The sequence below is a fragment of the Cryptotermes secundus genome, unplaced genomic scaffold (genome assembly GCF_002891405.2).
Source record: "Cryptotermes secundus unplaced genomic scaffold, Csec_1.0 scaffold833, whole genome shotgun sequence".
Lineage (NCBI taxonomy): Eukaryota > Metazoa > Arthropoda > Insecta > Blattodea > Kalotermitidae > Cryptotermes > Cryptotermes secundus.
The window spans coordinates 167,386-185,130 of NW_019725852.1; the positions used below are offsets into that span (position 1 = coordinate 167,386).

The window sequence follows — 17,745 nt, forward strand, 5'->3', positions numbered from 1 at the left end:
GAAAACATGTTGCAAACTTCATACCCTGGCCACTTCAGCATTAAATCCCACAATATCCACTGGATAGGCTTGGTGAGCCTTAGAACTGGTTTGGATGCAGTGAAGTAAAGAAAAATCTCATCCCTGTCAGAAATTTAAGCTTGGTCATCCAGTCTGTAGCCCTTGCTATATAACTCCCTCAACTGATTCAGCATGCATACATTAGAGTTAACATATGAAGTCCATCCTTATTTTGCACAGGATTAGATTACTATATTCTCAGATAAAACACCTACAGTCTGGTTGATACCAACGTTTGGTCCTGGTCATATCTCCACCTCCATTATTTGTACATTTTTTCTTCCATGCTTGGATTACTCCTCTGCCCTCAAAATGGAGCCAGCACATTCATCATAAACGTTGGTATTTATCTACCAGACCATACATGTCACACCCCAGACAGCATCTTCTCAGTGCATGCTGTGGTCCTTACACAAGACTTCATTCCAAGTTTACAACAAAAAGTCGATATCCAAGCTCTATTATATGCATAATTCTAAAACTACTACTCACATATCTTTGCAATACCACAATCAGATATTTGGGCATTAAACTGATTTAGACCCCATACAATTGATGTCATAAGGAAAGAATGGTAAAAATGTAACATGTTGAGTTCTATGGACTCCCCAATTAAGCAGATTCTCTCTTACAGATCTGCCTAGCAGCAACCTCCCCTCCACTCTCACCTGTAAATAACTAATGTCATGGGGCTGACTCTTTCCTGAGAAGTTGTACAGCTCCTCAAGAACTTCCCAGCATTTTATGGAAACCAAAGGTTCATTACCATGTTCACAAGCGCCCTTCACTGGTCCCTATCCTGAGTCAGATCAATCCGGTCTCTAAAATTCATTTTATTATCCACCCACTTATGTACTGGTCTTCCTAGTGGCATCTTTCTTCTGGCTTTCCCACCAATACCCTATTTGCATTTCTCTTCGTCCCCGTTCATGCTACATGCCCTGCCCATCTCATTCTCAACTTCATCATTGTAATTATACTCAGCAAAGAGCACAAGTTATGAAGATTGGCATTATGCAGTTTTCTCCAACCTCCCATCACTTCCATCTCTCTGCAGTCCAAATATTCTCCCCAGCACAAAAAAAAAATCCATGGCCTGTAGTATGCAAGCGAACTAGCGACCGCCACTTGTCAGCAAAGTTAATGCCAACTTTTGCAGATAGAGGGTGTCACGTGGTCAGTGCAATGGATCCCCACAGCCATTAATCTCTGTTTTCTAGACTGGAGGCGCTATTTCCTTGAAATAGCTCCTCAATTATCCTCATGAGTATTCTCCTCAGTACCCCGTTCTCAAACACCCTCAGTCTAAGTTGCTCCCTTAATGTCAGAGACTACATTTCACGCTACAGACAAAATTATAATTTTTTGTAGTCTAAAATGATAGCAAGCACTAGTCAAATTCCATTAGCTCTTTAATGTCCTCATTAACCAAATTTTGACTGTCATTCCAGGTTCGATTCCCGGCACTACCAGATTTTTTCTGAGAAGAAGTGGGTCTGGAAAGTGGTCTACTCAGCCTCGTGATGATAATTGTGGAGCTATTTCAAGAAAATAGCGGCTCCGGTCTAGAAAACTGAAATTAACGGCCATGGGAATTTGTTGCACTGACCACATGACACCCTCTATCCACAAAAGTTGGCACTAAACTTTGCCGACAAGCGGCGATCACTCGGTCGGTATAGTTCGCTTGCAGATTAAAATCACGGTTCCCCCCCCCCAAGTATGTGAACTGAGCCTTCTTGAGAAGTTGCCAATTGTGCAGCTACTCAAGAACTTCCCAGCAGTTTATGGAACCAAAAAGTTCATTACCATCTTCACAAGAGCCTTCCACTGATCCCTATCCTGAGCCAGATCAATCCAACCAACCCATCCTATCTAAGATCCATTCTAATTTTGTTCGCCCACCTGTGTCTTGGTCTTTCCACTTGTCTCCTTCCTTCCAGATTTCCCACCAATATCCTATATGCATTCCTCCTATCCCCCATTACCAAAAACCGAACCACAGGCTTTCTTGATGTCTACAAATAGCTGACGTACTGTCTCACTGTACTCCCATTTTCTCTCCAGTATCTGATGAATTCAAAAGATCTGATCAGTAATTGATCTGTTACATCGAAACCCATACTGATGATCCTCGATGATTTCATATGATCCCTTCTTGTGAACTGGTACAATAATACTGATCAGATCAGAAAATCCTTCCTTATTCCAAATAGAATTAACGAGTTTAGAGATCTCAGATTGTAATGTTTCCCCTCCTGCTTGAATCAGTTATGCCAGAATTTGATTATTACCTGGTGATTCATATCCTTTTGACTTGCAACAGCAATTTCAACCACAAAAGAACTATGACTAGGCACTAATGGCTTACCTGTATGTACAAGGTGGTTCAAATATGACCGGAACTGTGTGTGTAAACAAGTCGCACTGCGCAGCAGCTGTGCGACCTTGAAAGAGTGAAGCCACAACCTCCACCCTCCCTCCTTTTTGGGTTAGAACCTGTTCAGTCCTGTCTGGAAATTGCTTGAGTAATAACCGAACAGAATGTACCGCGGAGCGTGGAACAACGCATTGTGATCAAATTCCTTGTTGGAGAAAACGTCCCATCTGCTGAAATTCAGCACAGACTCCAACAACAGTATGGGGATGAGTGTCTCTCACGGACCCGTGTGTTTGAGTGGTGTAAGTGCTTCAGAGAGGGCTGAGAGAATGAACCACATGATCGTCGGCCACGAACATGTCACCGAGCCAAACACTGATCGTGCAGACGTGCTTATTCATGAGAATAGGCGCATCACTATCAAGGAACTTGGAGCAATGCTGTCCATCAGTGTTGATAGTGTAGAAGACATTGTGAAATACCACCTGCACTATCGCAAGGTGAATGCACGGTGGGTACTACGCACTTTGACGGACGTGAACAAAATGGTGCGCATCCAAGCTGCCAGTAGTCTCCTACAGTAGTTTGAAGATGAAGGTGATGCATTTTTGAAGTCTACAGTGACCACCGATGAAACGTGGGTACACTACTTCATTCCTGAGTCCCAGCAGTCATCACGCGAGTGGTGGCATACCAGTTCTCCCAAACCCAAGAGAGCGCGGAGGAGCCATTCAGCAGGAAAAGTGATGGCAACATTCTTCTGGGACTGGCAGGGGGTTATCCATGTGGACTTTCTGACAGATGCCAGAACAGTCAATGCAGCTTATTACTCAGACCTCCTGGCAACAGATGTGAAGGAAAAGATCCAATCCAAGGGGGTGGCCTTCCTTCAAGACAATGCACGCCCCCATACAGCCAAAACAATGGAAACCATCTGGAAATTGAAATGGAACCTTCTGAAACATCCGCCATACAGTCCCGATTTGGCCCCATGTGATTTCTACGTGTTCGGAAGGTCAAAATCAGACTTGCAAGGCATGCGGTTTGTGGAAAATGACTGTTCGGGAGTGGATACACCAACCACAAGCCTTTTTTGAAAAGGGCATCAGGATGCTTCCAGAAGGCTAGAAAAAAGGGGTTGAATCTGGAAGGGAATACATTGAAGACTGACATGTGCATGTAAGTGTTTGGCAATTATGGTTTTAAAAAAAAAAATCAGTCCCGGTCATATTTGAACCACCTTGTAGACTGAACAACTGAGAGAGGCAATTCGTCCACCTACTCAAAATGTTGTGGGAATCGTCAAGCAGATCACCATTCTCATCCTTCACTAAGTTACTTCTAGATTGTTAACTCCTCTTATTCCTTATTCCTCTATACAGGTCTGTTCGTTCGGCCTACAGAATCTTTGCATTGTCAGTTTGATACTGGTGCTGAGAAATGGAAAGTGGGAAATGTGGGGTCAGTGCAAGGCTGACAGCCAAAATAAATCCCCACCACCCACATCCATTATTTTCCACCCAACCTTCCACAGCCTATGCAGCTTATTATTCACTATCATCAAAATTATTTTATGCTGTAATATGCACTATTCACAGCACCATTAAATATGCAACAGGTAGAATTCTGAAATATTAACAGACATTTTAGCTATCACATCATTCAACTGGCGCATCCCATATCCATCCCCTTTTCAGAGGAAAGGCAGAAGACAAAAAGTCTCAAGATGCTTCATGTACTGTGGTATGACATCACAAATTACAAAGGGCATTCCATATATAATGCCTCCTATTTTTGTGTTAATATATAACATCTGAGCTGGATGTTGGTGTTGTAGTAAAGGCTGAACCTTCCCGCCAATGTGCTGTTAGTTTGGTTGTCGTGCGACAGATAGCAAGAGCAGAGCAGTCTACCAGAATGGTGTCTGACATAGAAGTGCATACGAAACAGAAATGTGTTACTGAATTTCTCACTGCCAAACAAATTGCACCCACTGACATCCATCGACACTTGCTAAAGGTGTACAGAGACGATATAGCGGATGTCAGCAAGTGAGGCGGTGGGTAGTGCGTTTCAAGTGGCAAAAGTGAAGTGCATGACAAGCAACGCCCTGGGCGTCCCTGCTCAGCTGCCACTCCTCACAATGAATAGCACCTCGATCAGCTCATCCATACAGATCGGCAGATAACAACCAGGGAACTGTGTGCATGGATTAATATCGGCTGTAATGCATTGTAAACAATGTTGGGGAAGCAGGATTATTGCAAAGGTTGTTCCAGGTGGGTAACACAGATGCTTAAACAGGACCACAAAACTCATCGAATGGAAGTCTGTCAGGACCTGTTGCACCAATTTGAGGCTGAAGGTGATAAGTTTCTGGGCAGCATCTTCACCGTGGTGTCACCACTAAGAGCTGGAATCCAAAAGACAGTCCATGGAGTGGCAACATCCAGATTGCCCAAGAAAAAAAGTTCAAGACACAGGCATCGGCAGGAAAAGTGATGTACACAGTCTTTTGGGAGAGGCGGGGTGTGACTTTCTTGGATTTCCTGGAGCCTGGTGAGGCTGTCAATTCTGAACACTACAAGACAATGCTAAGCTGAAAGCCCGCATTTCCTGAGTCAGGCCAGAGAAGCAGACAACCTTTCACTTGCAACACGATAACACTAGACCCCATACCAGTTTGGCGACCACCGCGCACATTGAAAAGTTTGGCTGGACTGTCCTACCACATCCACCTTACAGCCCCGATTTAGCACCTTCAGACTTCCATCTCTTTGGCCTAAGAAAGATGGACTACGTGGACAACATTTTCCAGACAACAATGCTGTCACTGCAGCTGTAAGAAAGTGGCTAGCCTCTGCTGGCGCAGACTTTTACGGGCGCAGCATACAGGCTCTTGCTCATCGCTGGCAAAAGTGCATAACGAATGGTGGTGACTATGTGGAAAAATAACTGTAAGTAGCTGAAATCTTGCTCTATGTAACTGCATTATTATGCTTTCTGTATCTGTTGTAGTTTTCATTTAAAAAAATAGGAGGTATTATATACGGAACACTCCTCATACTATGAGGGGCAGTCAAATGAAAACAGGTCAGAAGCCAAAACATATTAAAGAACATCTCTTAACTCAAAAGTAATCTCCAAAACTGTTAATACATTTATCCCAGTGGAAGATAAGACGGTCAATCCCATCCTTGAAAAAGCTTGTGGGCTGTCTATGGAACCACATTTTTACCCAGCCACACGTGTCTTCGTCCGATGCAAACTGATGTCCACGAATGTCTCTCTTTACGTCTCCAAAAATGTGAAAATCACATGGGGAGAGATCTGGGCTGTAGGGGGGATGTTGAAGCACTTCCCAACCAAATCTCTGTAGCATATTCCTCACAGAGTTGACAGTGTGAGGGCGTGCATTATCATGAAGGATAATGCCATTCAATAGCATTCCAGGGCGTTTTGACTTTACGGCACTTCCCAGTGTCTGCAAAGTGTCTTCATAGTGTTGTGCACTGACTGTAGCCCCATGTTCGAGAAATTCGACATGCAGAGGGCCCTTGCAATCGAAGAACGTCATCATCACTTTACTGGAACTTGTGTGTACAGCTTTGGATTTCTTCGGTGGGGAAGAATTCACATACTGATATATTGGGTTTCTGGACTATATCCATCGTCCTAGTCCAGAAACTAGTCCTATAGTCCAGAAACCCAATATATCAGTGTGTTATACACCATCGTCAGAATCCTATAGTAACTAAGAATTCACATGTTTCCACCACTGGCTCTGCCGTTTGCTCTCGGGTTCAAAATGATGGCACGAAGTTTCGTCCCCAGTAGCAATACGGGACAGAAAAGCATACTCTTCCTCATGGTATTGTTGCAAGTGACCCAGTGATGCAACCATTCTCTGAGTCTTCTGTTCCTCCGTGAGTTGATGTGGAATCCACTGCATATATTTTTTGCGGTACAGCAGGTGTTTTGTCATAATGGCGTGTATGGAACCGTGACTTATTCCCATCAAAAGACTAATTTCTTCCACAGTGATCCGTCGGTTTGCCTCGATATAACCATCCAACACAGCAATAATATCAGGAGTGATGACACAATGAGCCTGTCCTGGGTGAGCATCATCTTGTAGTCACACACGTCCCTCTCAGAATATCTTATGCCACACCAGCACATGCGAATGTAACATGCTATGTTCGCCATAAACAACAGATATGCGACGATGAATTTCTCATCCTCCTACTTCTTCAACAGGCAAAAAGTGCACTACACTTCGCTGTTCTTCTTTACCCACCTCCATCACTGATGTTGGACGACCACACGTAGCGCTAACCTTACTTCCAGCACAATAAACAAATGACTAGTGTGCAAGGGCACAATGTCACTGTGTTTTCCCAAGTCCCAACTAGATGTCTGTACCATAATCAAATTCCAGTGTTACCAACTTGCGCACTGTGTGAGTTTTGCATGGTGACCCATTTTCACTTGACTGCCCCTTATAGTTTCATTTTACATACCAGGAACAACACATCACAAAATATTACAAGTCCATTCAAACATTCAATAAACAGTTGTTGCAATGTATAATAAACACAAATCTTACAACTTACAGTTGAAGAAGAAACCACATTTCAGACTGCTCACATCACATTCCTACTCACTGCTTTAATACACAACTCCAACCATATTCTTTACTTCATGTACATATTTGAATTTTTCACCTGCTAACAGCATCTGTATCACTTACACTTCCTAGGTCAGATTCTACTACATACATTTTATTATTTATTTCATTCACTGAATTACAAACCACTTTATAATTGTCAGACTCTCCTCCGCCTTCTTTACTCCCAACTGTGTCATCAGAGTGTGCGTGTAATAAAACACCCAGAAAGTCAGTGCCAACTACATAATGAACGCACTGCAGGACAGCATTTAAACTGTGTGTGACCTTCTCGGTTTCCACACCCGCATTTCCAGTGAAGAAATTATTCTGTATAGCATATCTGACACACTGCAAAACCATGTTTCTCTCATGTCTGATTTCACGGCTCAAAAGCTAAAACAGAAACGTGCTGTTACTGCAACAGGCATTTTAGACATCACAATGTGCTAAGAAAATATAATGACATCAATAAACCTAGTCCATTAAGCCATCAGCATTCAGATGTTAACTCTTTAGAGACTGAATTTCTTCCAAATAATATATAAAAATTCAGTCCATACCTCACAGGAAACACATTACATCTCCACTAAAAAGCCCAACTCATTAATGCTGTTTAGGGAAACATTCGCTGTTTACTATGAGAACTGTACAGAATACAAAAACACACTTTGTCAACAGACTACAAAGTTTTAGTGTGCTAAATCACGCTGTATATATAGCAACCACTGGGCTTTAATGTGTTAAATCTTGGGAACAGAAGACTAGGCAAATATCCCTTCAACAAAGTATCACATAATCTGAGGTCATGGAAGTTCATTCATGTAATCAATCTCTGTAAGTGGCCTCCGTAGCCTAGAGGTAACGTTCCCACCTAATGACTCGTGGTACGCGGGTTCAAACCCGGCAGAGGTCGTGGAATTTTTAAGGGCGGAAAAATTCAGGGAACAAGTCCTCCAGGAGGGACTTTAAGCTGTGGGTCCCGTGTCGTAGCTTTACAGCACATAAAAGAACCTCATATCTCCAAAGGAGGTCACTGAGCCAAATTCAAGAACATTTCCCGCCCAACAGTAGTCTCTATCGCCTCTGATAGATGGGGGAAGCATTATAGATACCGCTAAGCCAGTAGAGGCCGAACTCGCTGGCTCGGTCGAGACTGATGGTACGCACCAGTATTGGTAGGGTATAGAGACTGGTAGAATATCATAGACCAATACTGGTCTAAGGACATGGGGAAACCCACCCTCTCCAATAACTAACTAATCAATCTCTGTAATACTTTATATATATACATACACGTATACCACATAATTAGCCGCTGGAAAACTTCTTCAAATGGCACCCTGCCAGCCCTTGCAGCTATGCTTAAATGGCAGCATTGCTGCAGTGTTATCTTATTTTTAGGTTTACTCTGGTGCATATCAAGAGACAAAATAACTTCGCTGGTAAAATAAAAACTGCAGAAGAGCATAAGGTAGCCATCTGCTGACAGGATGAAATACTAGCGCTATACGCACAAACTTACAAACGCCTGAGAGATAGGGTCACAGCAGTATACAATGTCTCAGAGATGATGCTAGTCAACAATAAATTAAAAATCACTTTATGTATACATACAAATGGCATTTCACCTAAAACAGATTATTACCAACAATTCAGAACTTTTTTTTATACTAGTGGGGTGGGACCAAGTCCCTTGTACTGCGGCCACTTCTGGCCTATTGTACGAGCCCCAAATGATAAGTGAGGGTGATTGTGGAGCAATTAATGGAATGAAGATTGGCAGGGGAAACTGAAGTACTCGGAGGAAACCTGCCCCAGAGCCACTTATTCCACCACAAATCCCACTTGACCAGACCCGGGATTGAACCCGAGCAAGCGTGGTGGGAAGCCAGCGACTAACCGTTTGAGCTATGGTGTGGCCAACCAACAACTTACAACTGCCTGTCTGTATAGTCACTAACCTCTAAACTAACTTCATGAAGCACAAACCTTCTTCAGAAACTGAAGGTCACTTAGCACTCCAGAAATTATCTGCCTTTTGTGGAATTCAAGGAATCCTTATCCTGCTCACAAGAGTCCCACCGGAACCTATCCTGAGCCAGATAGATGAATCCAGACCACACCCTCATATCCTGTAACTAGAAAAGAGAAACCTAACAATTACATTACATTCACCTACCTTCTCCAGTAGAGTCAGCTTCCTCTGTCTCACATGTAACAATTTATTTATACTATTTCTTTCATTATTCATGTTGTCTCTTTTCTCAGTGGCAGGTGAGTTAACTTTCTTGCATGAACTATGTTTATGATGCCTCCTCCTCCTGCGAGTGTTCTCAGCAGTACCTCTATGTTCATGAGACTCCACGCATGTAAGAAATGTGTTACTCCTGCTTTCACGCAGTATTGGGGCCTCATCAGGGCCACTATCACTGCCACTGCACTTTGAACTGTGTTCATGTTGCTTATGAAATGTGGTGATAATTGTCCTACTACCTTCAACGTCTACATTATTAACTCCACTACTGTCACAAGGGACTGCCTCTTCCATTCTTGTGTGAGACAAGACACAAGTTGGCGACACTTTGCCCTCTTCACCTAAAACAGATTACAAAAAGTTCAGAATCAACAACTTACAACTGCCTGTCTGTATAGTCACTACCCTCTAAACTAACTCCACGAAGCACAAGCCTTCTTCAAAAACTGAATGTCACTTAGCACTCCAGAAATTATCTGCCTTTTGTGGAATTCAAGGAATCCTTAGCCTGTTCACAAGAGTCCCACTGGAACCTATCCTGAGGCAGACAGATGAATCCAGAGCACACCCTCAAATTCTATTTATCTTTCTTTAAATACTACACAAATTTAGAAACTATGCATGGTGAAACTTTAAATACCATTCATAACAGAGGGGAGCTGTGTGTTCGATATGCAACATCAACTGCCAAAGACTTAACAGCAAAGAGCAAACATGGGTTTATTACACTAAATGCAGGTTATTTACTAAACCGAAACTAAACTTCATTAAATATGGGAAAATAATACATCACTGATAATAGTAGGCTTTGTGGCTGGGACCAGAAAAGATACTCGCTAAATGTTTGGGGACAAAACAGGGTCTCACTCTTTATCAGACTACTTTACCTTCAGATTCTGATGCATATAGCCCCATAAGACTGCTTAAAGCTTTGCTTACAACTGGAACGTGTATGTTACTTGGTGCAACACTGCCTGCAGCCTCCCACTCTGAGTCGCTGAACTGTCCATGATCTTCGTCACTGCCACCTTCTCCAATAGATGCCGCCACCATCACATCACTGAATGCAGCTAAATTGAAACAATGTTCAGAAGTGTTTGGCCCAAGTGTCACTACTGACATCACCACACAACTACAGAAAATTATGCCTCTTACACTTCTTACCTGTGCCAGGGAATGGAGGAAGTTTTCTGCACACATTGTCTTCCACTTCATGAGCAATCTCCAACTGCAGCCTTTTCCTAGTTTTGTCCATTGCCCCAGAGTTGCTGTTGGCACAGGGGAAGGACCTATACGGATGGCCTCGGCCTCTACCTCTACCCCTTCTTCCAAAGCCTGGGAACATTGAAATAAAACAGAGTATTAACCCTCTGAAGTATAGTTCGATTGGCACCCCTGCTTGCCTTTGCATTTACATTCAAATGACAGGAAGTACCTGCTACTGCAGTGATATATCTTGTTCTTCTATCCTCTTTGCTGTGTACTGATAAATCAATTTTACTGTCTGGTCAAAAAGACAGCACAGGGCAGTCATCTGCTGATAACACAACAAATGCTAGCACAATCTAAGTGTAAACATAAAAATCTCCTGGAGATGACATATGGCTGTTACAGCAGAGATGCCAGAGCCAAGTTATAGACAATTGGTCAACTTGATAAAGATGGTGCTTTCATATTAAAAAGAATTTTATATCACACAACCGATTTTATGTGATAAAACTGAAGAAACAATTACGTACAAAATTATTATAAATATGAGGGAGTGGAGAGAGGAAGACCTGTGTTTGCTGACACACAGAGTTTGGAGGCTTCTAGCAATTTCTCACACCAGGCAAGATATGCCAGACAATTCTACCCCAGTATGATAACTGAACAAAACAAGTCTGTAGCACTGAGTATGCTTTCTCTTCTGAAGCTTGCGCAACAATTAGGGGCTTGGAAAAACTTCTGATCACAATATATTTACTAAATAATTACTTCTTAAAAATGACACCAATCAAATGCTCTCCATGGCCTCTCACTATTTCCTGTACCCTTTCATGAAGGAAACTGTTCATCACATGCTGTAGTAAGTCTGAACTTCTTGTTTTATCCAAGTCTTCAGTTCCTGAAGGGCATACATCCTGATTCAAAACAGTCTTTCAGGCATCCCCAGAGAAATAATCAAGAGCTGAAAGATCTGGAGGCCGAGGAGGTGCAAGAAGTATGTCCAATACCGGAGAATGAATGCTTTAACACTACTGACAGTTAGAAACTTGTCAAGCCAACTCAAAGTTTCATCCACAAAGGAACACAACCGCCTACCAACATCAAATCACCTCCACCTCCTAACATACATTCTCCTGCCTCGTCATATTCACAAGATATTGTTATTCAAACTTACAAAATCACATTTACCTCCACCTGTGCCCCTCCTTCCTCCTGAGTTAAAGGAAACTGAATTCCTCCCAAAGCGATTCTTAATTTCACCAAGTCTCTCGCCCCTCTTCAACTTCTCCTCTTGTTCAGCTTGTCTCTGTGCTACATGCTCCTTAGTAGGATACAGTCTATAAATAAGAATATGGAAGGGCTACAAACATTTACAGAAATGTTCTAATTATTTTTGTTCCCGCTGCATAATACATGATAGAATATGTTTATTATAAATTTTGATATGGAAAGTGAAACAGAACTGTCATGGGAGAAACATATTTTACTTATTAATTTGTTCATTTAATGATGCCGTCATAATGTTCAATTAAGTAGTGCCCATTGGTAGGATGAACAGTAGGTAGACAAATGGTAGGTTAATAATGAACTGGAAAAAGAATGCAGTAGCAGTCATAGCCAAGTCTGAGTACTATACCAGCATGTTTGGACAGGCTGAGGAAACCCATGAGAAACCTCATTCATGATAGTTGTACTCACAAAGACTTGAATCGAAACATTAGTGACTGAGCCAACTTGATTGTTGATACAACTACTGTCAGAGCTTCCTCACCTCCAAGAACTATTTCACTAAAGAAAAAAAGTAAAGCCATCCCTGTAACAGGCTGTGGAGGCCCAAAGGATTCTGAGACATCGAGGCTCCCACATTTTCTAGACAATCAGTACACAGATGGTGGTGAGGTTGTCAGCCTCAAGCACTGGATGCCCCCCCCTTACCCCCAGGGAGATTTCTGGTACTCACTTCTGTCTGAGGCTGAGTTGACCCCAGGGGCCACTGTGTGCCTGGTAGGACTAGGTCAATTGAAAAATCAAGTGACCTCATGGGGAATCAAACCTGTAACTTTCCCACCTGTAGGTATGGTGTGGCCCCCAACTGTTCACTATGGTCAAATACTTAACTCCTGGGCCTAGACGTATAGCTGAGCAGCAAAGTGTTTCACATCACAAACAAACCCCTCCATACAGCAGCATCACATTACAGGCCTCCTGGTAGCAGCAGATTTTGGCCCCACAACAAAAACTAAATGGAAGATATCCTAAACTGATATGTTACAGGGGGTTATTTCGTGATCCTGTCCATATCTAGTCCACATAGCAGATGACAAACTAGAAAGGATTTGGAAGGAGGCTGTCACAGCCTGATCCTGGCATTTGCCTGGAGAAGCCGAGAAACCTCAATCAGGATAGCTGGTGTTCCAGTGAGCACCTCCTCCCCTCTTTACCCTACTGAATTTCCAGGACGGGGATTGCTGCCGTTGTCCCTGATTCACCCATTGTTACTGGGGTGTTGAAGCTAGCAATGATTCAGAGAAATGCTCTTCCTCAATCCTCTCCTCTAGAAATACATGGCTATCTTCTTACAATCTCATTAACTAGCCCTCTGGCAACAGAATCTTGGGGCACTGTCAATCTGTACACAAAAAAAAAAATAACACAGATCTCAACTTGACTCACTTAACAATGTACATATACAGAAAATATCTACCATACAAAAGAGGCACTAAGGAAGCCCAATGATATCACAATATTTAACTGAATGCCCGACATTTATCTCTCTTCCACAAGGCAGGCACAGCCCCTGATGGTCAAAACAACCGACCAAAACTGAATTTTGAATGCACTTTCAAAACCGAATTTCCACCTACCTCTGCGATGGCTGGTAACCCACTGAGGGGTCCTCATTCTGTGTATTCAGACCAAGCTGGCAGAATATACTGGAAGAGCTGGCGGAAGGGGGGGGGAGATCACATGATAAACCGGAATACAGAACATACTCTGCAATGTAGGAAGTGGGGAGGGGGGCCAAATAGGGAAGGTGAACACCCGGCCATCTGACAGTACCAAAACAACTACAATCGAGCCATACGTAAACGTGGCTCACCAGCTGAGATTCAAACTGAGCACCACATGAATACAAGTTTGGAGTGTTACTGCTAGACTCACCTGCACCCAAGATGCCCATGCAGTTACACAGACGACACATTTCTTGAGCCAATAAAGCAATAACCTATCACGTTTCTTGCCCAAAAAATTACAACAAGAACTGCATCTCACCTTTTCCTGTCTGCAATCCACTTCGCAATGTCCTCTGGACTATACACGTTGCCGATTTTCTTGTACAACCCTGTATCATGTTGCATTTGCACATGTTTTGATATGACCTTTGGATGTGCCATGAACTGACACCCATCCAGGCCACATACACGATGCTCTTGTACATGTTGAGCCCATTTGGATTCATTCTTGAATTCTCGATCACATGTTTCACAGTAATACTCTTTACCCTGTAGGAGCCCAACAAAACAGGTCTAAAAAATATGCAACAAACACTATTTCCTGATATGTAACTGTCATATATACACACTATTCTAGTTTTACAACCCCAACTTTCAAGAGAGAAAAAAAAAACATCATTGGAGCCAAAGGAGGGGGGGCAGTGCATCTGAGCACTAATTTCAATTCTAATTTTTTGATTAGAGCTATGTAAATAACTTCTCAGTAACAAACAGCAACACAGCACTTCACTCTTCTGAAGCTAATGTAGCTAAAAATGAATCATTACTTTACTAAGCAATAATATCCCATAACTGTAATTTAAAAAAACATTCTCTCACCTAATCTATCAATCACACTTCTTCTTTCTCCATTTTGCATTGCACTAACGCAACACTAAAAGCATCACACTGGTATATGACACTGATGTGGGCTTAAAGTAGTTCAGTAAAGCTTGGAACACTTGGTTCACTTAAGTGATTTAAATTTAGAACTTTTTTACCTTCTGCTTCAGGTGGAAAAAATAGTCAACTCCAAAGTCAAACTGACTTCTTATCTACAGACTTTTCATTGTTTGAAATAGAATTAAAAAGGATTTTTCATTCTCTTTTATACCTTTCAATGCTGGCGATAGCATAATTTAACATCGCACATCCAGAGATGGGACTGGAATCACATAGGTTAGCTGGAGATCCCAACTGTACCATGACAGTTGATGTGTGTGTATGTCAATACTGTAAATAAAGTCTGTAACTTTCTGATCACAATTTATAAACTGGTATATTTTAACAGCACATGAAAGATAGATGCAACACAAGTCAGCATACAGAACTCATGTTATTTTTGAAAGCTGCACTCACAATGTATAATTACTGACAATCACTATGACTAAGATCATAGAGACATCTCTATGAAGTACATGCAACAGTATGTTCCTCATTAAGCATTCCCTACTTCTTACAATGGTACTTCAAATTTTGAAACATTTTACTGAAGAAATCAGTGAAGTAGGAAGGTGAACTTACTGTGGACACTCCAGTTCGCACATCATGTGCTGATGTTAGGTCAACAGACAGACTGCCTCATGTCCGAGACATGGTCTGTTCTCCAAAGATTTTTCTTGCATAACAAATATATGTCAGTATTAAAATATATATTCATTTTCAAATGCCAACTAGAGCAAAATTTCAGTCACTTTCAAACAGCAGTCCATAATAATGATGTTCACAGAAAGGAAATACAATTAAAAAACATTACCTTTTCACACTTGCACAAACAGTAATTTATGTCATATAAACTAATATAAAGTAACAGCAATACTGACAGACACTGAATTATAAACATACAATTTTGAATGGTATACAAAATACTATTAAAACAATTTAGAAATTCCACATAAATGTCTTTTATTTCCTTAATAAACATCAAAAAATGTGGACCAGTTTTGGGTTTTAATGTACATCTCATTTATGAAAAGCCTGTAGCAACTAAGTTACACAATTGTTAAAAACTTATAACACAGAGCACTGCTTGCTGAATGCCAGACCAGTCAGAAATTAGCAATTTACTCATCAAATGATTGGTTAGATGCTCTAAAATTTTGAAGTACATCAACACTGCAGATTTTGAAATGACATGATAATATTATGATTCCACGGTTGCCATTTACAGGCAGCCAGCCAGCATCCACTTACCCACCTCAATATAATGAAAGATACAATTTCATCCAAGGTGTGAAGCATATGGTCCAGTGATCTCCCCAGTTTTCTGATGTGGGGACTTGTCACTAACACCTACATTTGCTAAGGTCTACAATTCCACTGAATTATGTCACGATTCCAGATCTAAGTGAATTCAACCAAATGTCACTACGTTGCACAGCAGGATATACATACCGCAACACAGACACTTTCTAGCAATTAAGACATGGTGTATGTTTACATTTTGTTTTGGGTAAGCAGACCTGCCTAGTGCATACCTTCGATATTAATGAGAGAATGTCTACTGAGAACAGTTTGTTTTGTTGCACGCGTGCAACACCCCACTCACTGCACATGAAACACATCTAACAGAGTTCTTTAGAATGCTAACATTAAACATCGATTATCACTAAGTGAAACGTGACGAATGGATATGATAAGAAACAGGCTACACTGTGGGGCCCAGCAAAATATTCTCATCACTTCTTTCCTTTATTGTTGACTTCTGCCATGATTTTATCAACGTCCTGGAATTAAATCCCATGTGAAAAAATATGGATTATTTTGAGTGATCAATTTCATTTAAAAAAGCACTGTTTTGATTGAGAAAGGGCATGACAAATAATTAATGCAATAATATATCAACAAAATTATGGGACATGTAATATAGTGGCATAAGGAAGCACAGTAAAATTATTAGCAAAGATTATTCAATAAGCTTACATAATACTAATGTTCAATGACAACTTTAAGTTTTATAAGTAAATAAAGAAGTATTTTAACCGATTCATTACAAACCACTAAGGTACAAGACAAGCTGTGGCAGCAATTCCCAAACGCAGGTCATGACATGAGTTCAGATAAACATATGAGCTCAAGAAATTTGTAAACAGAATTTATGTTGAGCACTGTCTCAACTGTTTATATGTAACACAGGATTACATCACAAAAACCACAACAGGGGGTTCCTATGATGGACATGACTGAAGTTTGGAAAATCCTGCTACATAAAAACAAGTGGTGCTCAAGACATGAACACATGAAGGGAAACTCTCTGGCAATGGACCCCCAAATGTCCCTATGTTTTCATGTAAATGGTGCAAGCCACATAACAATAAATCTTACCTCCTCTGGGTGGCTGCCGATGTACTCAAGCTTAGCTTCACGAATCATTGTGGCCACCCGAGTCTTCTGTTCCTTGAACTCCTTCCAATCATTCTCTTCGTTGCTTTTCTTAGCCTTCTGGTGCAGCTTGTGCTTTTTAATTATTTCATTCTTCATGGCCTCGGTCACCCAAGGTTTATTCAATTCATTCTCCTGCAACTGTTCATCAATAATATTAAATTCCCATAACTGCTCCAAAGGGAACACAGTAGCATAGCTGGTTGAGGCATTATGCTGCAAGTGGGAAGGTCACGGGTGGGTCATTCCATGTGAAATCATCCAGAAAGGTCGCTCACCATTTTTAAAAAAAATTATATTTTGTACACTTATTTATACATATTTTCATACTACAAAAAAATTTTTAAAAAAATTCTAATCCGCTCAGTTCTCTCGGTACAGGCGTTTTTATAATGCGAAAAAACGCGTTTTCGGCTGAAATGGAGGTTTGCGTTATCTTCCATATCTCGATAACTATTGAAGCTACAGACTCCAATAAAAACGCTATTTGTTCCTCATGATATGGACTACAAATCATATTATTACAAGTTTTTACTCAGCTCACTTTCTGTAGGTGTAATTAAACTTGAAACTTACCTATCGATTTTGGGAAAAACGCTATTTTTGACCTTCAAAAACCAATGGGAGGGGGAAAGTATCAGATCTGTGATTTCTACCATTTGTTGTTACCTATATGGGGAATATAATCACTTAGTTTTGAATCCCGTACCTAGTTTCCAAAATTTTCCAGGAGCTTCCAAACTTTGCTCTGGGCCCCAAATCGGCCATTTTTAACATCTCATATCTCCGGTGGGGA

The 17,745-nt window shown here is 41.3% G+C and overlaps 1 protein-coding gene across 1 annotated transcript in view; it reads right to left on the reverse strand.

The window, feature by feature from the left end:
• Window positions 1–6,997: 6,997 nt before the first annotated feature.
• LOC111863800 (nuclear fragile X mental retardation-interacting protein 1) overlaps window positions 6,998–17,745 on the reverse strand; it is a 22,277-nt gene continuing 11,529 nt past the window's right edge. Inside the window, exons 2-8 of the mRNA XM_023850505.1 lie at window positions 16,893–17,090; window positions 13,849–14,078; window positions 11,764–11,912; window positions 10,531–10,701; window positions 10,254–10,436; window positions 9,292–9,707; window positions 6,998–7,505 (exon numbers count right to left, since the gene is read on the reverse strand). Of these exons, the coding sequence (XP_023706273.1) occupies window positions 7,164–7,505; window positions 9,292–9,707; window positions 10,254–10,436; window positions 10,531–10,701; window positions 11,764–11,912; window positions 13,849–14,078; window positions 16,893–17,090 (1,689 nt within the window). The 3' untranslated portion in view covers window positions 6,998–7,163. The remainder of the gene's footprint in view (window positions 7,506–9,291; window positions 9,708–10,253; window positions 10,437–10,530; window positions 10,702–11,763; window positions 11,913–13,848; window positions 14,079–16,892; window positions 17,091–17,745) is intronic.